This window comes from Astatotilapia calliptera, chromosome 14, assembly GCF_900246225.1.
Source record: "Astatotilapia calliptera chromosome 14, fAstCal1.2, whole genome shotgun sequence".
Classification (NCBI taxonomy): domain Eukaryota; kingdom Metazoa; phylum Chordata; class Actinopteri; order Cichliformes; family Cichlidae; genus Astatotilapia; species Astatotilapia calliptera.
In genome coordinates this window covers 5860954-5878167 of record NC_039315.1, presented here as the reverse complement: position 1 = coordinate 5878167, position 17214 = coordinate 5860954, and the positions used below count along the sequence as shown (strand labels likewise).

At 37.9% G+C, this 17214-nt stretch overlaps 1 protein-coding gene and 1 pseudogene across 1 annotated transcript; both read left to right on the top strand.

The window, feature by feature from the left end:
- Nucleotides 1-842: 842 nt before the first annotated feature.
- LOC113036181 (cytochrome P450 2G1-like) lies at nt 843-7803 on the top strand. The gene is made up of 9 exons (XM_026192336.1): nt 843-1030; nt 1159-1321; nt 1463-1612; nt 4489-4649; nt 5483-5659; nt 5860-6001; nt 6146-6333; nt 6460-6601; nt 6774-7803. Exons 1-9 carry the CDS (start codon nt 863-865, stop codon nt 6953-6955), a joined length of 1473 nt encoding a protein of 490 aa, XP_026048121.1. The 5' UTR covers nt 843-862; the 3' UTR covers nt 6956-7803.
- A 1740-nt stretch (nt 7804-9543) lies between these two features.
- On the top strand, nt 9544-15898 carry LOC113036184 (cytochrome P450 2C1-like; annotated as a pseudogene).
- Nucleotides 15899-17214: the final 1316 nt, after the last annotated feature.

The following is a 17214-nucleotide window of genomic DNA, read 5'->3' as shown; positions in this document are numbered from 1 at the left end:
CATTTACTATAGACACATTATTAGGGAATTTTTGACTCGGGTCAAAATTGAACCAAACCAATAAGCACAGGCATGAAATATAAACAGTATGTGTTCCAGTTATAAGTTAACTAACAGCTAGTACAAATTACTTTAGACGTGTCAACAAAGCATAAAGGTTTTTTGAACATCAAATTGTAATTGCTGTTTAAACTTAACAAAACTATGTTTCTCCTTAGTGCTGAGCAGGTAACCCCAGTTTCATATGAAAAAGAAAATAAACAATCCAAATAAAGTCTGAAAAAGACTTGATATTGAATAATTTTGTGAAATGCTGCTTTTAGATCATGAGTATTTGCTACTTAAACAGCATTCACTATTAGTTTATATGTGCCTATGCTGTTACAGACAGCATATAACTGTTCAAACAGGTGTCAGAGCAGTTTGTGGGTCAAATCTTGATTCCAGTAGGGGGCAGTGTAGACTGTCAAATAACTGTCGTTCATGTGAGATTTTATTATCAGTTGTTCTTATCAACAAGGTCTGGTTATATTTTGTGTTAGTTGGCATCATTATCAAGTTTGTAGTGCAGCAAATTTACATTATTGCCAATTATTGTTATGGATATTTTACACCAATTTTCTATTTAAATCTAGCAAAGTTTTTATCTTTATTATTCAAATCAAGTATTGCAAAGGATTTTGTCAATGAGAATCATTAATGAGGTAAAAGTGTGATAAGGTGCACAAGATTACAGCATCATATTGGTCATGTGTGTCCAACCAGCCAAACCTCTGTTAAATATAAACTAGCTACAGGAGCCAATCACAGAGAGAAAGTAGGTATATAAGGAAGGGCAAAAATAAAAAAATGATACAACATTATGGAGTTTTCTGCCACAGTGATCTTGGCAGGGCTAATCTTAGCTCTGCTGTGGCTGTTTAGTGTAAAAAGAAGGAAGTATCGCCTGCCTCCAGGACCTGCTCCACTTCCTCTTCTAGGAAACCTGCCACAAATAGACAAAAATGTACCTTTTAAAAGCATACTTAAGGTGAGTTTGGAATTTTTAATTGTTCAGTAAGAATAAACAAGAGCACCCTCCATTACTGTTCTGGATTTTTATTTTAGCTGCATGTTGACGTTGCATAAATATAAACAAGGCTTTTTACTTTGTCTTAGTTCAGTGAAACCTATGGTCCTGTGATGACACTGTACATGGTCTGGCAGCGGACAGTGGTTCTGGTGGGGTATGATGCTGTGAAAGAAGCCTTGGTGGATCAGGCAGATGACTTCACAGGCAGAATGCCCATACCATTTCTGTTCAAAGCTACCAAGGGCTATGGTAACAAGACACCATATATCATTTTTCAAGACGAGTGATTTCTTTGGCATGACTCTAAGTCAACTTTACATGAAAATAAAGAAATTTCAAATAATAGTTAGTGTAAAAGTTTTTCCTAATCTTGACATTTCATCTTCTCAGGTTTAGTAATCAGTAATGGGAAGCGCTGGCGCCAGCTGCGACGCTTCACACTCACAACCCTGAGAGACTTTGGGATGGGACGCAAGGGGATGGAAGAATGGATCCAAGAAGTCAGCGAACACTTGAGGGTTCACATACGTACATTTAAAGGTGCGTTTTTAGCTATTGTATGGGCACATATTACATACAGGGTGGATTTGAAAAATCATTCATTGCTCAATCATTGCTTCTCTCTCTCTTTTTCCAGTACAGTAGCTTGACTATGACAAAAAAGATTTCAATTCAATATTTACCTCAGAATTGACTGGCAGTTTAAGAAATAAAACATAATAACAAGAACATTTCTAAAACTCTTAATTTGTACCTGCACAAGAAATAGGCTGTAGTAAGAAGCAAAAATAAATATGTAACAAAATGCACCAAATACACATAAAAGTGTTGATAAAATATGTCAAATAATTCAGTAACATTTGAAGTCTATCAGATTTTGCAATTAACATGCAAATCCTGCTTTGTCTGAACTCTTTAACGTTTGAACAGAAGACATGGAATATTGCATAACATGCTAAAACACTAAAGTATCGTTTATAGCGTCTGCTTGCTGTGACATGAGTGATGCACTTGGAAAGGATAAACTTATCCATGCCAATTTACAGTTATATGTTTTAATAAAATTATTTACTTTCAATTGTCATATCCACCTGAAAACTGAGGAAAAATGGATTTTTCAGTCAAACTTTTTTTGTGATTTGTGTGTCAGCTGCAGAGGACTTAACTGAATAGGCTAGGTCTCAGGAGAATATTATCAATAAAAGTTAATGATCTAACCACAAGTTTGGAGCAAAATCAGTTTATACAGAGTGGCCTATATAACAGAGAGTAAGTAGGCGTGAACACAGATAATTTTGTGCCATGCCTAGGAACTATGCTGCTGTTAATACTTAAAGTGTAATTACACTATAATGGAGTAATGCTGCTCTCTGGTTAGTCTGGGCCTTTATGTGAAGAGTTTGCAGCCTCAGAGTCCTCTCACAGTACAAACAAATGGGTTTCAGTGTATTTGTTCATCCTAACCTGGCTGTAGGTGTGTGTTTGTCTGCCTCTTTGTGTTAGCTTTGTGTTAACCTCGTGACTACTGGGGTACATGCTAGAAACAAACAATCCAAAAAAATACTTAAGTATTTACTCCATAGCAGACAGTGAAGTACAACAAAGTATTTGGCAAGTAGATTCCAATGAAGCAACATAGAAGGGTGGAAATTCAGCAATGGCAGGAGATAGCACATGCTGGTGGTAATAATAACACAGCTGGAGACTTGGATGAGCAACAATGATAAAGTGGACATGGCTGAGGGAGATTTTGAAAGGTAGAATGACAGAAAAACACTGAGATTTACACAGAGCAGAGATTTTTTTGTTATGAAAATCAAATCAAATTAGAGAATCAGCGTGATGATGAAAGAATTCGATTTAAAAAGAGGAAAGCAGAAGTGAGAAAAAGAAAAGAATTGCAATCCAAAAGCCCAAAAATCCAGACAAATGATTTCATTATTGAACTTCATGATATCATCATATGATAATTAACCTTAGTGGACTTCAGTTGATTAATGTGAAGAACTTTTTTTGTTTATCATAATGCTCTCTTTTGTCGGTTGTTGTGAAAGTGTAAACAGCCGAATGGCCAGTATATTTGTGGAGCAGACAAAGAAGCAGAATAACAAGAAACAAGACTGGAGTACAACAAAAAGCGAGTTGTTTATTTTGGCTGATGAAAACACAAAAGCAAAAGGCAAAGGCAAAAACTAAACTATAACCTAAACTGGGAAACACTAAGACTAGACAAGAAAAACATTAACATGAAAAGGAGCGTGCAAAAACTGAGACTAAAGACAACATTAAATCCATGGATCATAAGGAGAGGAAAACAGACGAACTGACAGTGAACAAAGGGAGACAGAGGAGTTAAATACACAGAAGGGTAATGTGGGAAGTGGAAACATATGGGGAACACAGCTGACACAAATCAACATGACACCAAAGGGCAAGCAAAACTAATACTGAACATGGAACACAAGACCGTCAAAATAAAGCAGGAAACGTGGAGAGATGTAAACTGGGAAGCACAAGCTTGACACAAGGTTCAAGAGAAAGCAAACATGAGAGACAGACAGAGGGACCGAGGGAGAACAAGAGTGAGGGAGCACTAGAGAGAGAGGGAGACTTAAACAAGGGGCACTTGAGAAAGAGGGAACGAGACATGACAGAAAGGACAGACATGGGACAGGAAGGGGAGACGAGACACCTGGACCAGACAACATGGAAGCAAATGTAACTAAGCATACTGCCAATGCTAAGAGTAAGTTAATACTAAATAATAGAAAACTACATCCATGAAGTTTTCTATTTTTCTTTTATTTAGTGCCAACCACCCATCCATGGTGCAGCACAGTTGCACGGTGGTCAGCTGTTGCCACACAGCAGGAAGGTCAATTCCATCATCAGGCTGGGATCTTTCTGTGTGCAGTTTGCATGTTCTTGCATGTGTTTGTGTGGGTTACCTCCGGGTACTCTAGCTTCCTCCCACCATCCAAAGACATGCAGTTTGTGGGGATATGTTAATTGATTAATCCAAATTGCCCATAGGTGTGAATGCTGGAGTGAATGTGAGCGCGAATGGTTGCCTGTCTCTGTGTGTTAGCCCTGCGACAGACTGGTGACCTGTCCAGGGCGTACCCTGCCTCTCGCCCTATGACAGCTGGGATAGGCTCCTGCGACACTGAAAAGGATAAGCGGAAGCGAATGGATGGATGCATCATTCCAAACAAAAAATTCACAAAAAGACCATAAACTTGAAAATGCTGGGTCACAGACCCAGCCAACTGACAGAAAGTTTCTTACTGTCAAATCTTTCTTCAAAAGAAACTAAACTAAATTAGATGATTTATTTAAATAAAAACCTAACATTTGCATTTTTAATTCGTAACTTTGCAAACTATTTCCAACTGTCTTTTTCCTTTTTTCTCCAGGTAAACCATTTGACCCCCAATTTTTGTTAAGCAGCACTGTTTCTAATGTGATCTGCTGCCTGGTTTTTGGGGAACGCTTCAGTTTTGAAGACAAGCAGTTCCTGCACCTTCTGACCATCATAACTAAGATCATAAGGTTCAACAGTACTCCTCTTGGTCAGGTCAGTGGACATGATTACAAAAAAATTAACATATAAAAAAAATACAACAAACATACTGATCAGATAGTTCTGCATTTTTTACCTCCAAACCAACAACGCTGAAGTGTCACAGTTAGCACTGGCCAACCGTGGGGATGTGAGGAAGGAGGACCCAAATGCTAGACTCTTTATGATAAACAGTGCCTTTATTTACAGTGGTGTAAATAATACACAGAATAATAAATCCCAGTGTGTTCCCTTGACTCCCATGTCGTGTCTTCCACCCACAAGTCCGTGCTCTTCTGCTCCTGTGTGTCCGCGCACCCAGTGCTCGCTGCTCTTGTCTTCCATGCTCCTTCCTGGAGAAAATAACAAAGAAGCAACCGTCAGGACACTCAGGCATGCACTCACTTAACTTGGCTCACGAAGCCCACTAACATGGAGTCTCACACAACGATCCCACACCAAGACGACCAAGACGCGCTCATCCACACTCTTAAGTAGCTCCCTGACTAGGCTTCATTAGCTGCAGGTGTGTGTGATCATCTGCTTTAGGTGTGGCCAGTCTCCAGACGGGACACACCCACCAGGCCTGCCTGAAACCCAGTGCTCACTCACAGACACATCCACTTGCCTATACATACAAGCATGGAGAACACAAGAACAGCAGCACAGTGCAGCCAACATACATAATATATTATATCAGTCCATAGCTGCTCATGGACCCTGGGTCGCTCAGATCCAGGTCCCTGACACGAAGTGTGTTGTCTAAAGAATTAATACTCAGTAATACTGATTGCATATTTTCATACGTCTTTAGACAAATAAAGCTGCTGTGTTTTTCCCTCCTGAAGATGTACAACATCTTTCCCCGGCTCATGGAGCATCTTCCTGGCTACCACCAAACTATTTTTGGGCATGCAGAGGAGGCCAGAGATTTTATCGAGAGGAAAATCCAAGAGCACAAACAGACACTGGACCCCAGCTCCCCCAGAGACTACATTGACTGCTTCCTCATCAGAATTAATCAGGTTGGAAAGAACTGAAGGATCAGTTGCTTTGTTTAGGGCACTTTGCATTGTGTCGTTCTTTTTTCCGTATTTGCATTAAACAGGTTGGAATTATTTAAACTATATTTCGAGCTGGTCTGTTATGTGCTGCTAAAAAGGCATTTGAGTATTTTAAATTTGGTTTCTGTTGAGACAACAATATTCCTAATTTGTCTCCTTAGGAAAAGGACAATCCCTCAAGTGAGTTCAATTATGACAACTTGGTTTCTACTGTACTGAATCTGTTTGTTGCTGGAACAGAGACCACCAGCTCCACCCTGAGATATGCTCTCAGTGTGCTGATTAAATACCCCAAAATACAGGGTAGGTGTACAGAAAAAAGTATTACCAACTTGCTTTTAGCCCTAAATATATTATAGTTAGGGATAAGTCTGTTTGTGAATCTAAAACTTAGCAGTCATTACAAACAGATCAGAGCGGTTATAGTTTTTGTTTTGCTTTGTCCAGAGAAAATGCAGCAAGAGATTGACACTGTAATTGGAAAAGATCGTTGTCCCAGGATGCACGACAGGAAGTCCCTCCCATTTTCAGATGCTGTCATCCATGAGGTCCAACGTTTTCTTGACATTGTGCCCTTCAGCGTACCTCACTATGCACTGAATGACATATCCTTCAGGGGTTATACAATCCCAAAGGTATTCTTAATTCCAAGACATTATACGTATTACAGTCAGTATTAAGTCCATTGTGCATCATGTCAGGGGTTAATGTCAAAAGTATTAAAAGCATCAATAGACTAACAACATATTTGTTCTGAACAGGACACTGTAATTATTCCTTTCTTGCACTCTGTGCTGAAAGAGGAAAAGCAATGGGCCACTCCCAGGTTCTTCAATCCCCAGCACTTCCTGGACCATAACGGCAACTTCAAGAAAAATCCTGCATTCATGCCATTCTCTGCAGGTACATAAAGTCCTGACACAGTTGATAAATTATACAATTTTCAGCTGTAGCTCTATATAAATCAGCTAACCTGGCCTCAAGGCACTTATTATTGTAAGGTAGAAAGCCTAAATTAATAAGAACAAGCAATTTTGGTTACCATAGAGTGATTTGTGATTGTGTGTCTTTACAGGGAAGAGAGCGTGTGTTGGCGAGTCTCTTGCTCGTATGGAGCTTTTTATCTTCGTAGTCTCACTGCTGCAGGATTTCACCTTTTCCTGTGAAGGAGGCCCTGACAGTGTAGACCTCGATCCAGAGTACAGCAGCTTTGCCAATTTACCTCGAAGTCATCAAATCATAGCTACAGCACGTTAAAATGAGAGCCACTCAGTCTGTCATCATTTGCAGCACTATCACTGACATGGATCTCTACAACATGCTGCATTGCGTTAATGTGGTGCAGTAACATTAAATGCACAATTAAAAGTAGAGTTAAATGAATGTGCAATAAATTTTTGCTGTTATGTCTGTGATATAGAAAAAAGACATGAAATAATAATAATATAAGTGAGATGTGGGGTTTTAGCTGGGAAGGCATGATTTCAAATAATGTGCTGAATCTAAGTTCTAAGAGTTTCTGTAGTGTTTTAAACTAAATAGTGAATTTACTGACAAATTGTTGTTGTTGTTGTTGTTGTTTGTTTTTTTTGTTTCTTTCATTTTTTTTTTTTGTCAAAACACAAACACAGAAACACGATAAAGTTACTCATAGGTTTTATATAATAATTTCAACAAGTCTTTCAGAGTTGATGATAAAGAATATCCACGCCCTGAGTCATTCCTGTGAATCATTAACGTGCAATCTTGGTGAAGAGGACGGAGCTGTTTTACATGTTTTGATTATAGAAATCAGGTCAAATGTTGTAATAGCTGTTTGGCAATGAAATGAGAAATAGGTGTACTAAGGTGAACAGGAAGATCACATGGCTCACCTGTGCTCTAATGCGGTGCTCCTGCCAACTCTCTGTCAAACATAAACTAACTAGCAATGAGTATAAACAAACAAGTAACAGAATACAAAGGTTATCTAATAGATGACAGTTGGAATTTTGCTGTATTGCATAGCTCATGTATGAAACCTGCTTTGCCTGTACTCTTTATTCCTTATGTATATCTGGATGCAGTGGATTCAAAATAAAGATACTACATAACCTGCAAAAGCATTACAGCTTCATGCATACCCTTGCTTTTCTAAGAAATCAAAAAAGATCTTTAAAACAAAATTTTAACTGTAACAAATAGCAGTTAATTGTTGCACCAGAGTGGATCAATATATTCATTGTAACCACACTATTACAACACCAACAGTCACAATATCAATAAATGTTAATGATTGAGGAGCTTTAAAAAGGTTACACTGAGTGACCTATGTGCCAGACAGCCAGTGGATGTCCAAGTAAACACATAGGCAACATTATGTCATGTCAGACAAAGCTAAAGACAATACTGTAAATACTGACAGCATTTACAAGTACTGACATGGTAGACCTAAAGTTAATCATTTGAAAACACAATATAATTTTGGATTTTTCTATGTATATATTATTGCTGGGTCTGTCTTAAAATATAAAGCGTCTTGAGGTGATTGTTGTTGTGATTTGGGGCTGTATAAATAAAATTGAATTGAAAATTGAATTGAATTGAATTGAAAATGGTCAAAGCATACCATCAGAGCAGCCTGTTATTACTACTTGTAGAGTGCTCCAATAGAATCCCCATTAACTTAAGAAAAACTAGTCATCCTCTAGTATAGAATTGAAGGATATCTATCTTCTTCCAGAAGCACATTGCTTTATTCTTTGAAGTCAACCTTCATATCTGCTTGTTTTTGCATTGTCATCATGATGCTGAAGCACCATGTCTTTATTTTAGGGCTTTATGTTAATATACAACTGTTTTCTATCAATAATTACAAATGTCATGCTCATTGTTTGCAGTATGACATGACTAGTGGGTTTAATTTTTTTCAAAATAAATGATGTAAAATCTAAAAAATATATTATCTCTGTTTATGGTGTTGAAATTAATAAAAAAAAAATGAATAGTGCATTTACTAATTTCAGGTAACTTGTTGCTGCTTTCTAAATTGATACATAGTTCAAAATTTGGTATAGACACATTATGACGGATTCCTTGACTCGGTTCAAAATGGAACCAAACCAAATGCAAAAGCAATATAAACAGTATGTGTTGCACTTATAAGTTAACTAATAGCTAGTACAAATTACTTTAGGCCTGTCAACAAAGCATATGTTTTTATGTAAACACCTAGTCTTGAACATTAAATTGTAATCACTATGTTTCTCCTTAGTGCTGAGCAGGTAAACCCAGTTTCATATGAAAAAGAAAATAAACAATCCAAATAAAGTCTGACAAAGATTTTTGTGAAATGTTCCTTTCAAATTTAGATCATAAGTATTTACTACTTTAACAGCATTCACTGTAAACATATTTTATGTTTCTACGAGTGAAGCACAGTATTGGATTGCTTGGATTCATTTCACAGAGTTGATTGGTTTGGTAAGAGAGCAGATTTGTATTAGAAACTGAACCTATTTTATAATAGTTACGTATGCTGTTGCAGACAGCGTGTAAATGTTCAAACAGGTGCCAGAGCAGTGTGTGGGCCAAATCTTGATTCCAGTAGAGGGCAGTGTAGACTGTCAAATGAGGATGGTTTACATGTTTTGACTTTATTATTCAAATCAAATGTTGCAACATCTTTTTGTCAATGAGCATCATTAACAAGGTAAAAGTGTGCTAAGGTGCACAAGATTAAAACATCACATTGGTCATGTGTGTCCAACCAGCCAAACCCCTGTTAAACATAAACTAGCTACAGAAGCCAATCACAGAGAGAAAGTAGGTATATAAGGAAGGACAAAAATACAAAATACAACATTATGGAGTTTTCTGCCACAGTGATCTTGGCAGGGCTAATCTTAGCTCTGCTGTGGCTGTTTAGTGTAAAAAGAAGGAAGTATCGCCTGCCTCCAGGACCTCCAGGATTTTTCATATTGTTAAATTGTTCAGTAACTTAAGAATAAACAAGGGCACACTCCCCAAAAGTGGATTCTGTTCATCTGGACGTAGCGTTTTGTGGGAGAAACGTTTCGTCACTCATCCAAGTGACTTCTTCAGTCTCAAGAGCACACTCCATTACTGTCTGGATTTTTATTTTAGCTGCGTGCTGACGTTGCATGAATACAAAAAAGGTTTTTTTCTTCTTAGCTTTGTCTTAGTTCAGTGAAACCTATGGTCCTGTGATGACACTGTACATGGGCTGGCAGCGGACAGTGGTTCTGGTGGGGTATGATGCTGTGAAAGACGCCTTGGTGGATCAGGCAGATGACTTCACAGGCAGAATGCCCGTACCATTTCTGTTCAAAGCTACCAATGGTTATGGTAACAAGACACCATATATCATTTTTCAAGACGAGTGATTTCTTTGGCATGACTCCAAATCAACTTTACATGAAAATAAAGAAATTTCAAATAACAGTTTGTGTAAAAGTTTTCCTAAGCTTGACATTTCATCTTCTCAGGTTTAGTAATCAGTAATGGGAAGCGCTGGAGCCAGCTGCGACGCTTCACACTCACAACCCTGAGAGACTTTGGGATGGGACGCAAGGGGATGGAAGAATGGATCCAAGAAGTCAGCCAACACTTGAGGGTTCACATACGTACATTTAAAGGTGCGTTTTCAACATGTTGAGGGTGGATTTGAAAAAGGACTGCTGTTTTTCTTTTTCCCTCAATCACTGCTCGAGTCTTTCACTCTTTTTCGAGTACAGTAGCTTGAATATGACCAAAAAATGTTCAATTCAATATTTACCTGAGAAGTTACTGTCACTTTGAAAAAAAGGAAACTTAATAACAAGAACATTTCTTGGAAACACTACAAAACTCTTCATTTGTGCCTGCACAAGAAATAGGCTGTAGTAGTAAGAGAGGTTAGGGAAACAAAACTAAATATGTAACAAAATGCAACAACACGCATTAACATTTTGATAAAATACATCAAATAATTTAGTAACATATGGCGAAGTCTACAACTATCAGATTTTGTAATTCATGTACAAATCCTGTTTTGTCTGAACTCTTTAATCTTTGCATAGAAAACATAAAGTATTGCATATCCTGCTAAAACACTAAAGCATCATTTATAACGTCAGCTTGCTGTGACATGACTGATGCGCTTGGAAAAGATTAAATTACCCATGCTGATTTACAGTTATATACTTTATGTGAAGAGTTTGCAGCCTCAGAGTCCTCTCACAGTACAAATAAATGTGTGTCAGTGTATTTGTTGATCCTAAACTGGGCTGTAGGTGTGTGTGTGGCTCCTTGTGTTAGACGTTCACCCTATTACTACTGGAGTACATTCTAGAAACAAACAATCCAAAACAAATATTAAGTATTTACTCCATAGCAGACAGTGAAGTACAACAACATGTTTGGCAAGTAGATTCTAATATAGAAGGGTGGAAATTCAGCAATGGCAGAAAATAGCACAATACCTATGGGCCTCGATGCTGGTGGAATAATAACACAGCTGGAGTCTTGGATGAGCAACAATGATAAAGTGGACATGGCTGAGGGGGAATTCGAAAGGTAAAATGACAGAAACACACTGTGATTTAAAGCACATTGAATAGAGACTTTTTTATTAGAAATTTATAGAAAAACAAATCAAATTATTGAATCATTGTGATGATGAAAGAATTCGATTTAAAAACAGGAAAGCGGAAGTGAGAAAAAGAAAAGAGTTGCAGTCGAAAAGCCCAGAAATCCAGACAGATGACTTCATTATTGAACTTCATGTTATCATCATATGATAATTAGCTTTAGTTGACTTCAATTGATTAAGGTGGATATTTTTCTTTTGTTAATCATAATGCTGTCTTGTGTTGATGGTTGAGACTGTTTCTCATTGTCAAATCTTTCTTCAAAGAGAAACTATAAGCTAAATGAGATGATTTATTTAAATAAAGATTTCACATAGTTGTATTTGTAATTCGTAACTTTGCTAACTATTTCCAACTGTCGTTTTCCTTTTTTCTCCAGGTAAACCATTTGACCCCCAATTTGTGTTAAGCAGCACCATTTCTAATGTGATCTGCTGCCTGTTTTTTGGGGAACGCTTCAGTTTTGAAGACAAGCAGTTCCTGCACCTTCTGACCATCATGCCTAAGGTCACAAGGTTTAACAGTAGTCCTCTTGGTCAGGTCAGTGGGCATAATAAAAAAAAGACAAACATACTGATTGAATAGTTCTGCATTATTACCTCCAAACCAACAAACCTGAAGTGTGTTGTCCAAAAAATTGATACACAATAAAATTTATTGCATGTTTCCACACGTCTTTAAACAAATAAAGCTGTTTTGTTTTTCCCCGGAAGATGTACAACATCTTTCCCTGGATCATGGACCATCTTCCTGGCTACCACCAAACTATTTTTTGGACATGTAAAGGAGGCCAGAGATTTTATCAAGAGGGAAATCCAAGAGCACAAAGAGACCCTGGACCCCAGCTCCCACAGAGGCTACACTGACTGCTTCCTCATCAGAATTAATCAGGTTGGAAAGAACTGAAGGATCAGTTGCTTTGTTAAGGACACTTAGGACTTTTTCAGTAGAGATGATGCATTCAAATATGTATTATTTATTCAAACTATATTTCAAGTGGGTCTGTTGCCTGCTGCTGAAAAGGCATTTAGTTGTTTTTTTTTGTAATTTCTTTTGAGACAAAAATATTCCTAATTTGTCTCCTTAGGAAAAGGACAATCCCTCAAGTGAGTTCAACTACGACAACTTGGTTTCTACTGTATTGAATCTGTTTGTTGCTGGAACAGAGACCACCAGCTACACCCTGAGCTCTCACTGTGCTGATTAAACACCCCAAAATACAGGGTAGGAATACACAAAAAATATTACCAACTTGTAGTGTTGGGAAGGTTACTTTTAAAATATATTCCACTACAGATTACAGAATACATGCCCCAAAATGTATTTTGTAACATATTCCGTTACGTTACTCAATGAGAGTAACGTATTCTGAATACTGTCAGTGCGCCCCAGGGTGGCTGTGGCTACAATGTAGCTTGCCATCACCAGTGTGCGAATGTGTGTGTGAATGGGTGGATGACTGGTTGTGTAAAGCGCTTTGGGGTCCTCATATGTGGATCTCATTTTTCTCAGAAACAAAAATCATGTAAAAAAAAAAAAAATAAAATAAAATCTGGAAATTCTTTGTTTTTACATTCATCAGGTCCCAATCTGCCCAAATAGGAAAGAGAAATTAAAAATGCATGCCATGAAAGAGTTTGGGTCTTAGGAGGTTAATATAAGGTGGACATTAGGCATCTCATATAGAAAACTATTCCACGTGTATATAAAACAGGTCCACGGCTCCGAACTGTAGTAAAGGGACCTCTGGATAATACGTCGGGTTCCGTGTCGGGCTCGTAGCCGAAAACTAGCTTTACTTTGTTGTCGATTACGGCGAAACTCGGGCCGATCCCCAAAATGGTCAAACCTTCATTTCTGGTCTTCGCCATGAAGACATTTTTCATTGTCATTGTCATCATGCTGCTGAAGCACCATGTCTGCAGTCTGCAGTTAACTTGTAATATGTAACTGTGTTATATCAATAATTACTTATTATTTGCTTAATAACAAGACTTTAATCAAAAAAAGTGAGTATTGTAGAAGCTTAATTCACAAAGCTTCTACAATACCTGTCATCTATTCTTCCATTTAAAGGTGCATTTCATGATCCAGTTGATACTTAACATTAGATATTAGATAAATATAACCCTTCAACTAGATGAACTGCAAACTGCTCAAATTAGACTCTTTCAGTCCCCTGGCTAACCACGTGACTTTAAAAAAATAATAATTTTGGACCATCAGACAAAGTAAGATAGGGAACAACAAAAGACACACTTAACAATTACAAAACTCTCATTTAACATAACATGGCAGAAACCTGACAATGGGAGACAGACAGGGAGAGGAACCAAAAATCACAAAGGCCGAACAAAAAATAAAAATTCAAAACACAACACCACAAAACTTGAGGAAAAAGATAAAGTGAGTATTTTGAATTTTGGCTCTATTTTGAGTGTCAAAGCAGTGTTACCAATTTGTCCTCTCAGGACATTATGACAGCTTGCTGTCTGCAAAGCCGGATCTTGGCTGGAAGAGAATCCACCAGTTCTAGCCTACAAAACAAGACAGTTCTAAGGAAGAAACAACTTTGGCATAGCTGAATAACTTTTAACTTTTCTGTTACGGTCATCAAAGAATAAATATGTAACTTCTATGTTATCTAAATAAATCCATAATTGTGCAACACTGCAGTGACACTGCTTATGTATAAACACAACGTCCTCTACCACTTCCATAGAAGATATTTGTTCCAAAGGTTAATTCTTGGAGTAATGCTACTTGTTTGTATGGTTGTATGTTTGAACATACTATTAAACCCAGTAGAAATATTGTTAACCTGAACCCATATTATTCTTGCTCACTCTTGCTTAAAAATACTGATAACCATAGCTTCATAGCGGACCTTGATTGAACATTCAGTAACTGATTCAAAAATTAAAAAACAGGAAAAAAAATATTGACAGATATCAATGACATCACTTGTATAAAGAAGAAAGAAGGATTTAAACTACTTGACCCTGTTCTTCCATTTATTTACTACAACTGTAATACTTAACCTTTGATGTACAAACTAACCTGATAGAACTGGCTTCAGGTACAAACTACAAACCGCAGTCAGTCTAGATTCCTTTATTATGTGTTTTTGTAAATGGCCTGTATTTGTATAGCGCTTCACATAGTCCCTAAGAACCCCAAAGCACTTTACACGTTCAGTCATCCACCCATTCACACACTGGTGATGGCAAGCTACATTGTAGCCACAGCCGCCCTGGGGCGCACTGACAGAGGCCAGGCTGCCGGACACTGGCGCCACCGGGCCCTCTGACCACCACCAGTAGGCAACGGGTGAAGTGTCTTGCCCAAGAACACAACGACTGAGACTGGTCCGAGCCGGGGCTCGAACCGGCAACCTTCCGATTACAAGACAAACTGCCAACTCTTGAGCCACGATCGCCCACAATTTTTAATGGAATCTTGTTTCTTTTTCTATTGTTTTTGTCTGCTGAATGTGTTCCTGTGAATGTTCTTGCTCTTGTGCATTTCCTTGTGAGAGGAAATTGTAATTTAAATAAGACAGCTCATGTATATAATATTTAATACCACAAAATTATATTTTCTTGCTGCCTCTTTGCTGATGCTCCACTCAATTTAATATGACTGGAAGTACTATGTCTAACAAAGAGGTGTTTGTTGTTAGCTCAATTATACGGTAAAGGGCTGACTTTTCATATGTCAACTGGGCCCATTTTGTTGTTTACATTTTTTCACATTTCTTAATTATTCAATGAAAATACTAACTCGTATTTTTACCAGTCTAAAAACAAAATTATTTTTTAAACACAAACCACAAAGTATTTAATACTTGTACTGAAACTCATTATTTGATCATTTGATTACGTCTGTATTTATTAATGTAACTTGTTCTTTTTTCTGTTTGTTTAACCTTTTCAAATAAACCCAGATGATATGACAGATTGGAGGCTAAACAAAAAGGTGCTTCGTATTTACTATGGAATAATGCAAATGTTGCTGCCACTGTCTCTAAGACAAAGGTTATTCCTTGCAGTACAGTGGCATTTTCTGCAGAGCTGATTTCCTTCGCTCTCATGTGGGTGTTTAGTAACATAAGCATAAAAAAGGGGTTTTCCTTCAGGACTTACTGTTCTCAACACCAATCTGAAATTAAACATGTAACCGACAGATTCAAGTATGACTACAAGGCTGAGCATATTGCTCAACAGCATTCTGCAGCACAGCGTGAAATCCAGGCAAAAGGTTGACCAGCGCCTGACAAGCAGCGTAAATGGCTGCATTTCAATTAGTTCTCTTTTGATCTCTCAGCCATTTCAACTCCAGGGAACAGCAAGAGTTTCTGTCCTGGAAAATCATGGAGTTTTCTGGCACGTTGATTTTAATAGGGGCTGTCTTGACGTTACTGTAACTTTTCAGCATCAAGAGTCATAGGCAACTTGCCTTACCTCCCGGACCCTCTGCCCTGCCTGTCATCGGAAATGTGCTGCAAATGGACAAAAGGGCCCCATTCAAAACTATGCTAAAGGTGACTGAATTACTTCTTAACACATAAACCCCCACATAATGTTTAACACAATGTTCTGACTGTTTTGATTGCAGTGTGTATGTGCATGTTTTTGTGCATTCTTATGGAAAAACCACTAAGCTGATTGTTATTTTTATTGTGTAAGACAGCATTATAGTATACCAGTAAACCATTATTTATTTATTTACAGACATCAGCCTCAACTGATTGTCAAAATATTTCATTGCTTGTGGCATAGGATTATGCTTTGGTGTTAAAGATCCCAGGGATTGGTATGTCTGTATAAGCTCACTCATTTTTCCATTTAACCCTTCAGCTCAGTGATAAATATGGCTCGGTGATGACGATGTATCTAGGCCCCCAACGCACAGTGATTTTGTTGGGGTACGATGCTGTGAAGGAGGCGCTGGTGGACCAAGCAGATGACTTCTCTGGCCGAGGACCTATCCCGTTACTTTTCAAAGCTTCCAAAGGCTACGGTAATATAGAGGATTTAATGTTACAATGTGTCTTTTTTGTGAAGGTCATGTTTATGAAACTATGCGTTACTTCTACCTTTCAAAAGGTTTGGGTGTTAGCAATGGAGAGTGTTGGCAACAGCTACAAAGGTTTACCCTGACAACTTTGAGAGACTTTGGGATGGGATGTAAAGGAATGGAAGAGTGGATCCAGGAGGAGAGCAGTCATCTGGTGGGCTGCATTAAAAAGATGAATGGTTGGTATAGAATATGGAAAGGTGACTGTGCTTGTCTTGTGTGTTCAGTTTGTCATATACAGAGTTATAAACTAATATTCACACATTCAAAATAAACTAAACTAAATGATGTTGTACATTTGAGCTTTTGCACCATGTCCATTGTGACTTGCTGTTTGTTTTTTGACCAACACTAAGTGATTTGCAGTCACAAATCATGTGATTATCAAGTTATAAATAAATCAAAAGTTGCTCCAGAAACACCATAATTTTTGGATCTGTTTTTGCACACATATAAGTAAATGTTGCCTATTTTTACATCATCCTAAAAGCTCTCAGGTAAAACAGTGTCATATATTTTGATGCGATTTTGACTGCTGGTAAGCCCAATTCCCAGTAAATATCAGTAAATTTTAAAGTTCACAGTTTCTCAGGGCTGTTGTACGTGTCAGTTGTCATGATGCTCTTTAGTTTTCTGCTGGATTACTGAGTAACAAAAGACAATTTCCTATCATCTGCAGGCGTTTTCTTACACAGGGATAAGGATATGGAAGAATAATGCTGGTCTTTGTGTGCCAGTCTGAGCAAGCCCATGGGAATAGGCACGTGTGTGTATCTGTGTGTGTGCGGGTGTCTATGTGGCACTGGG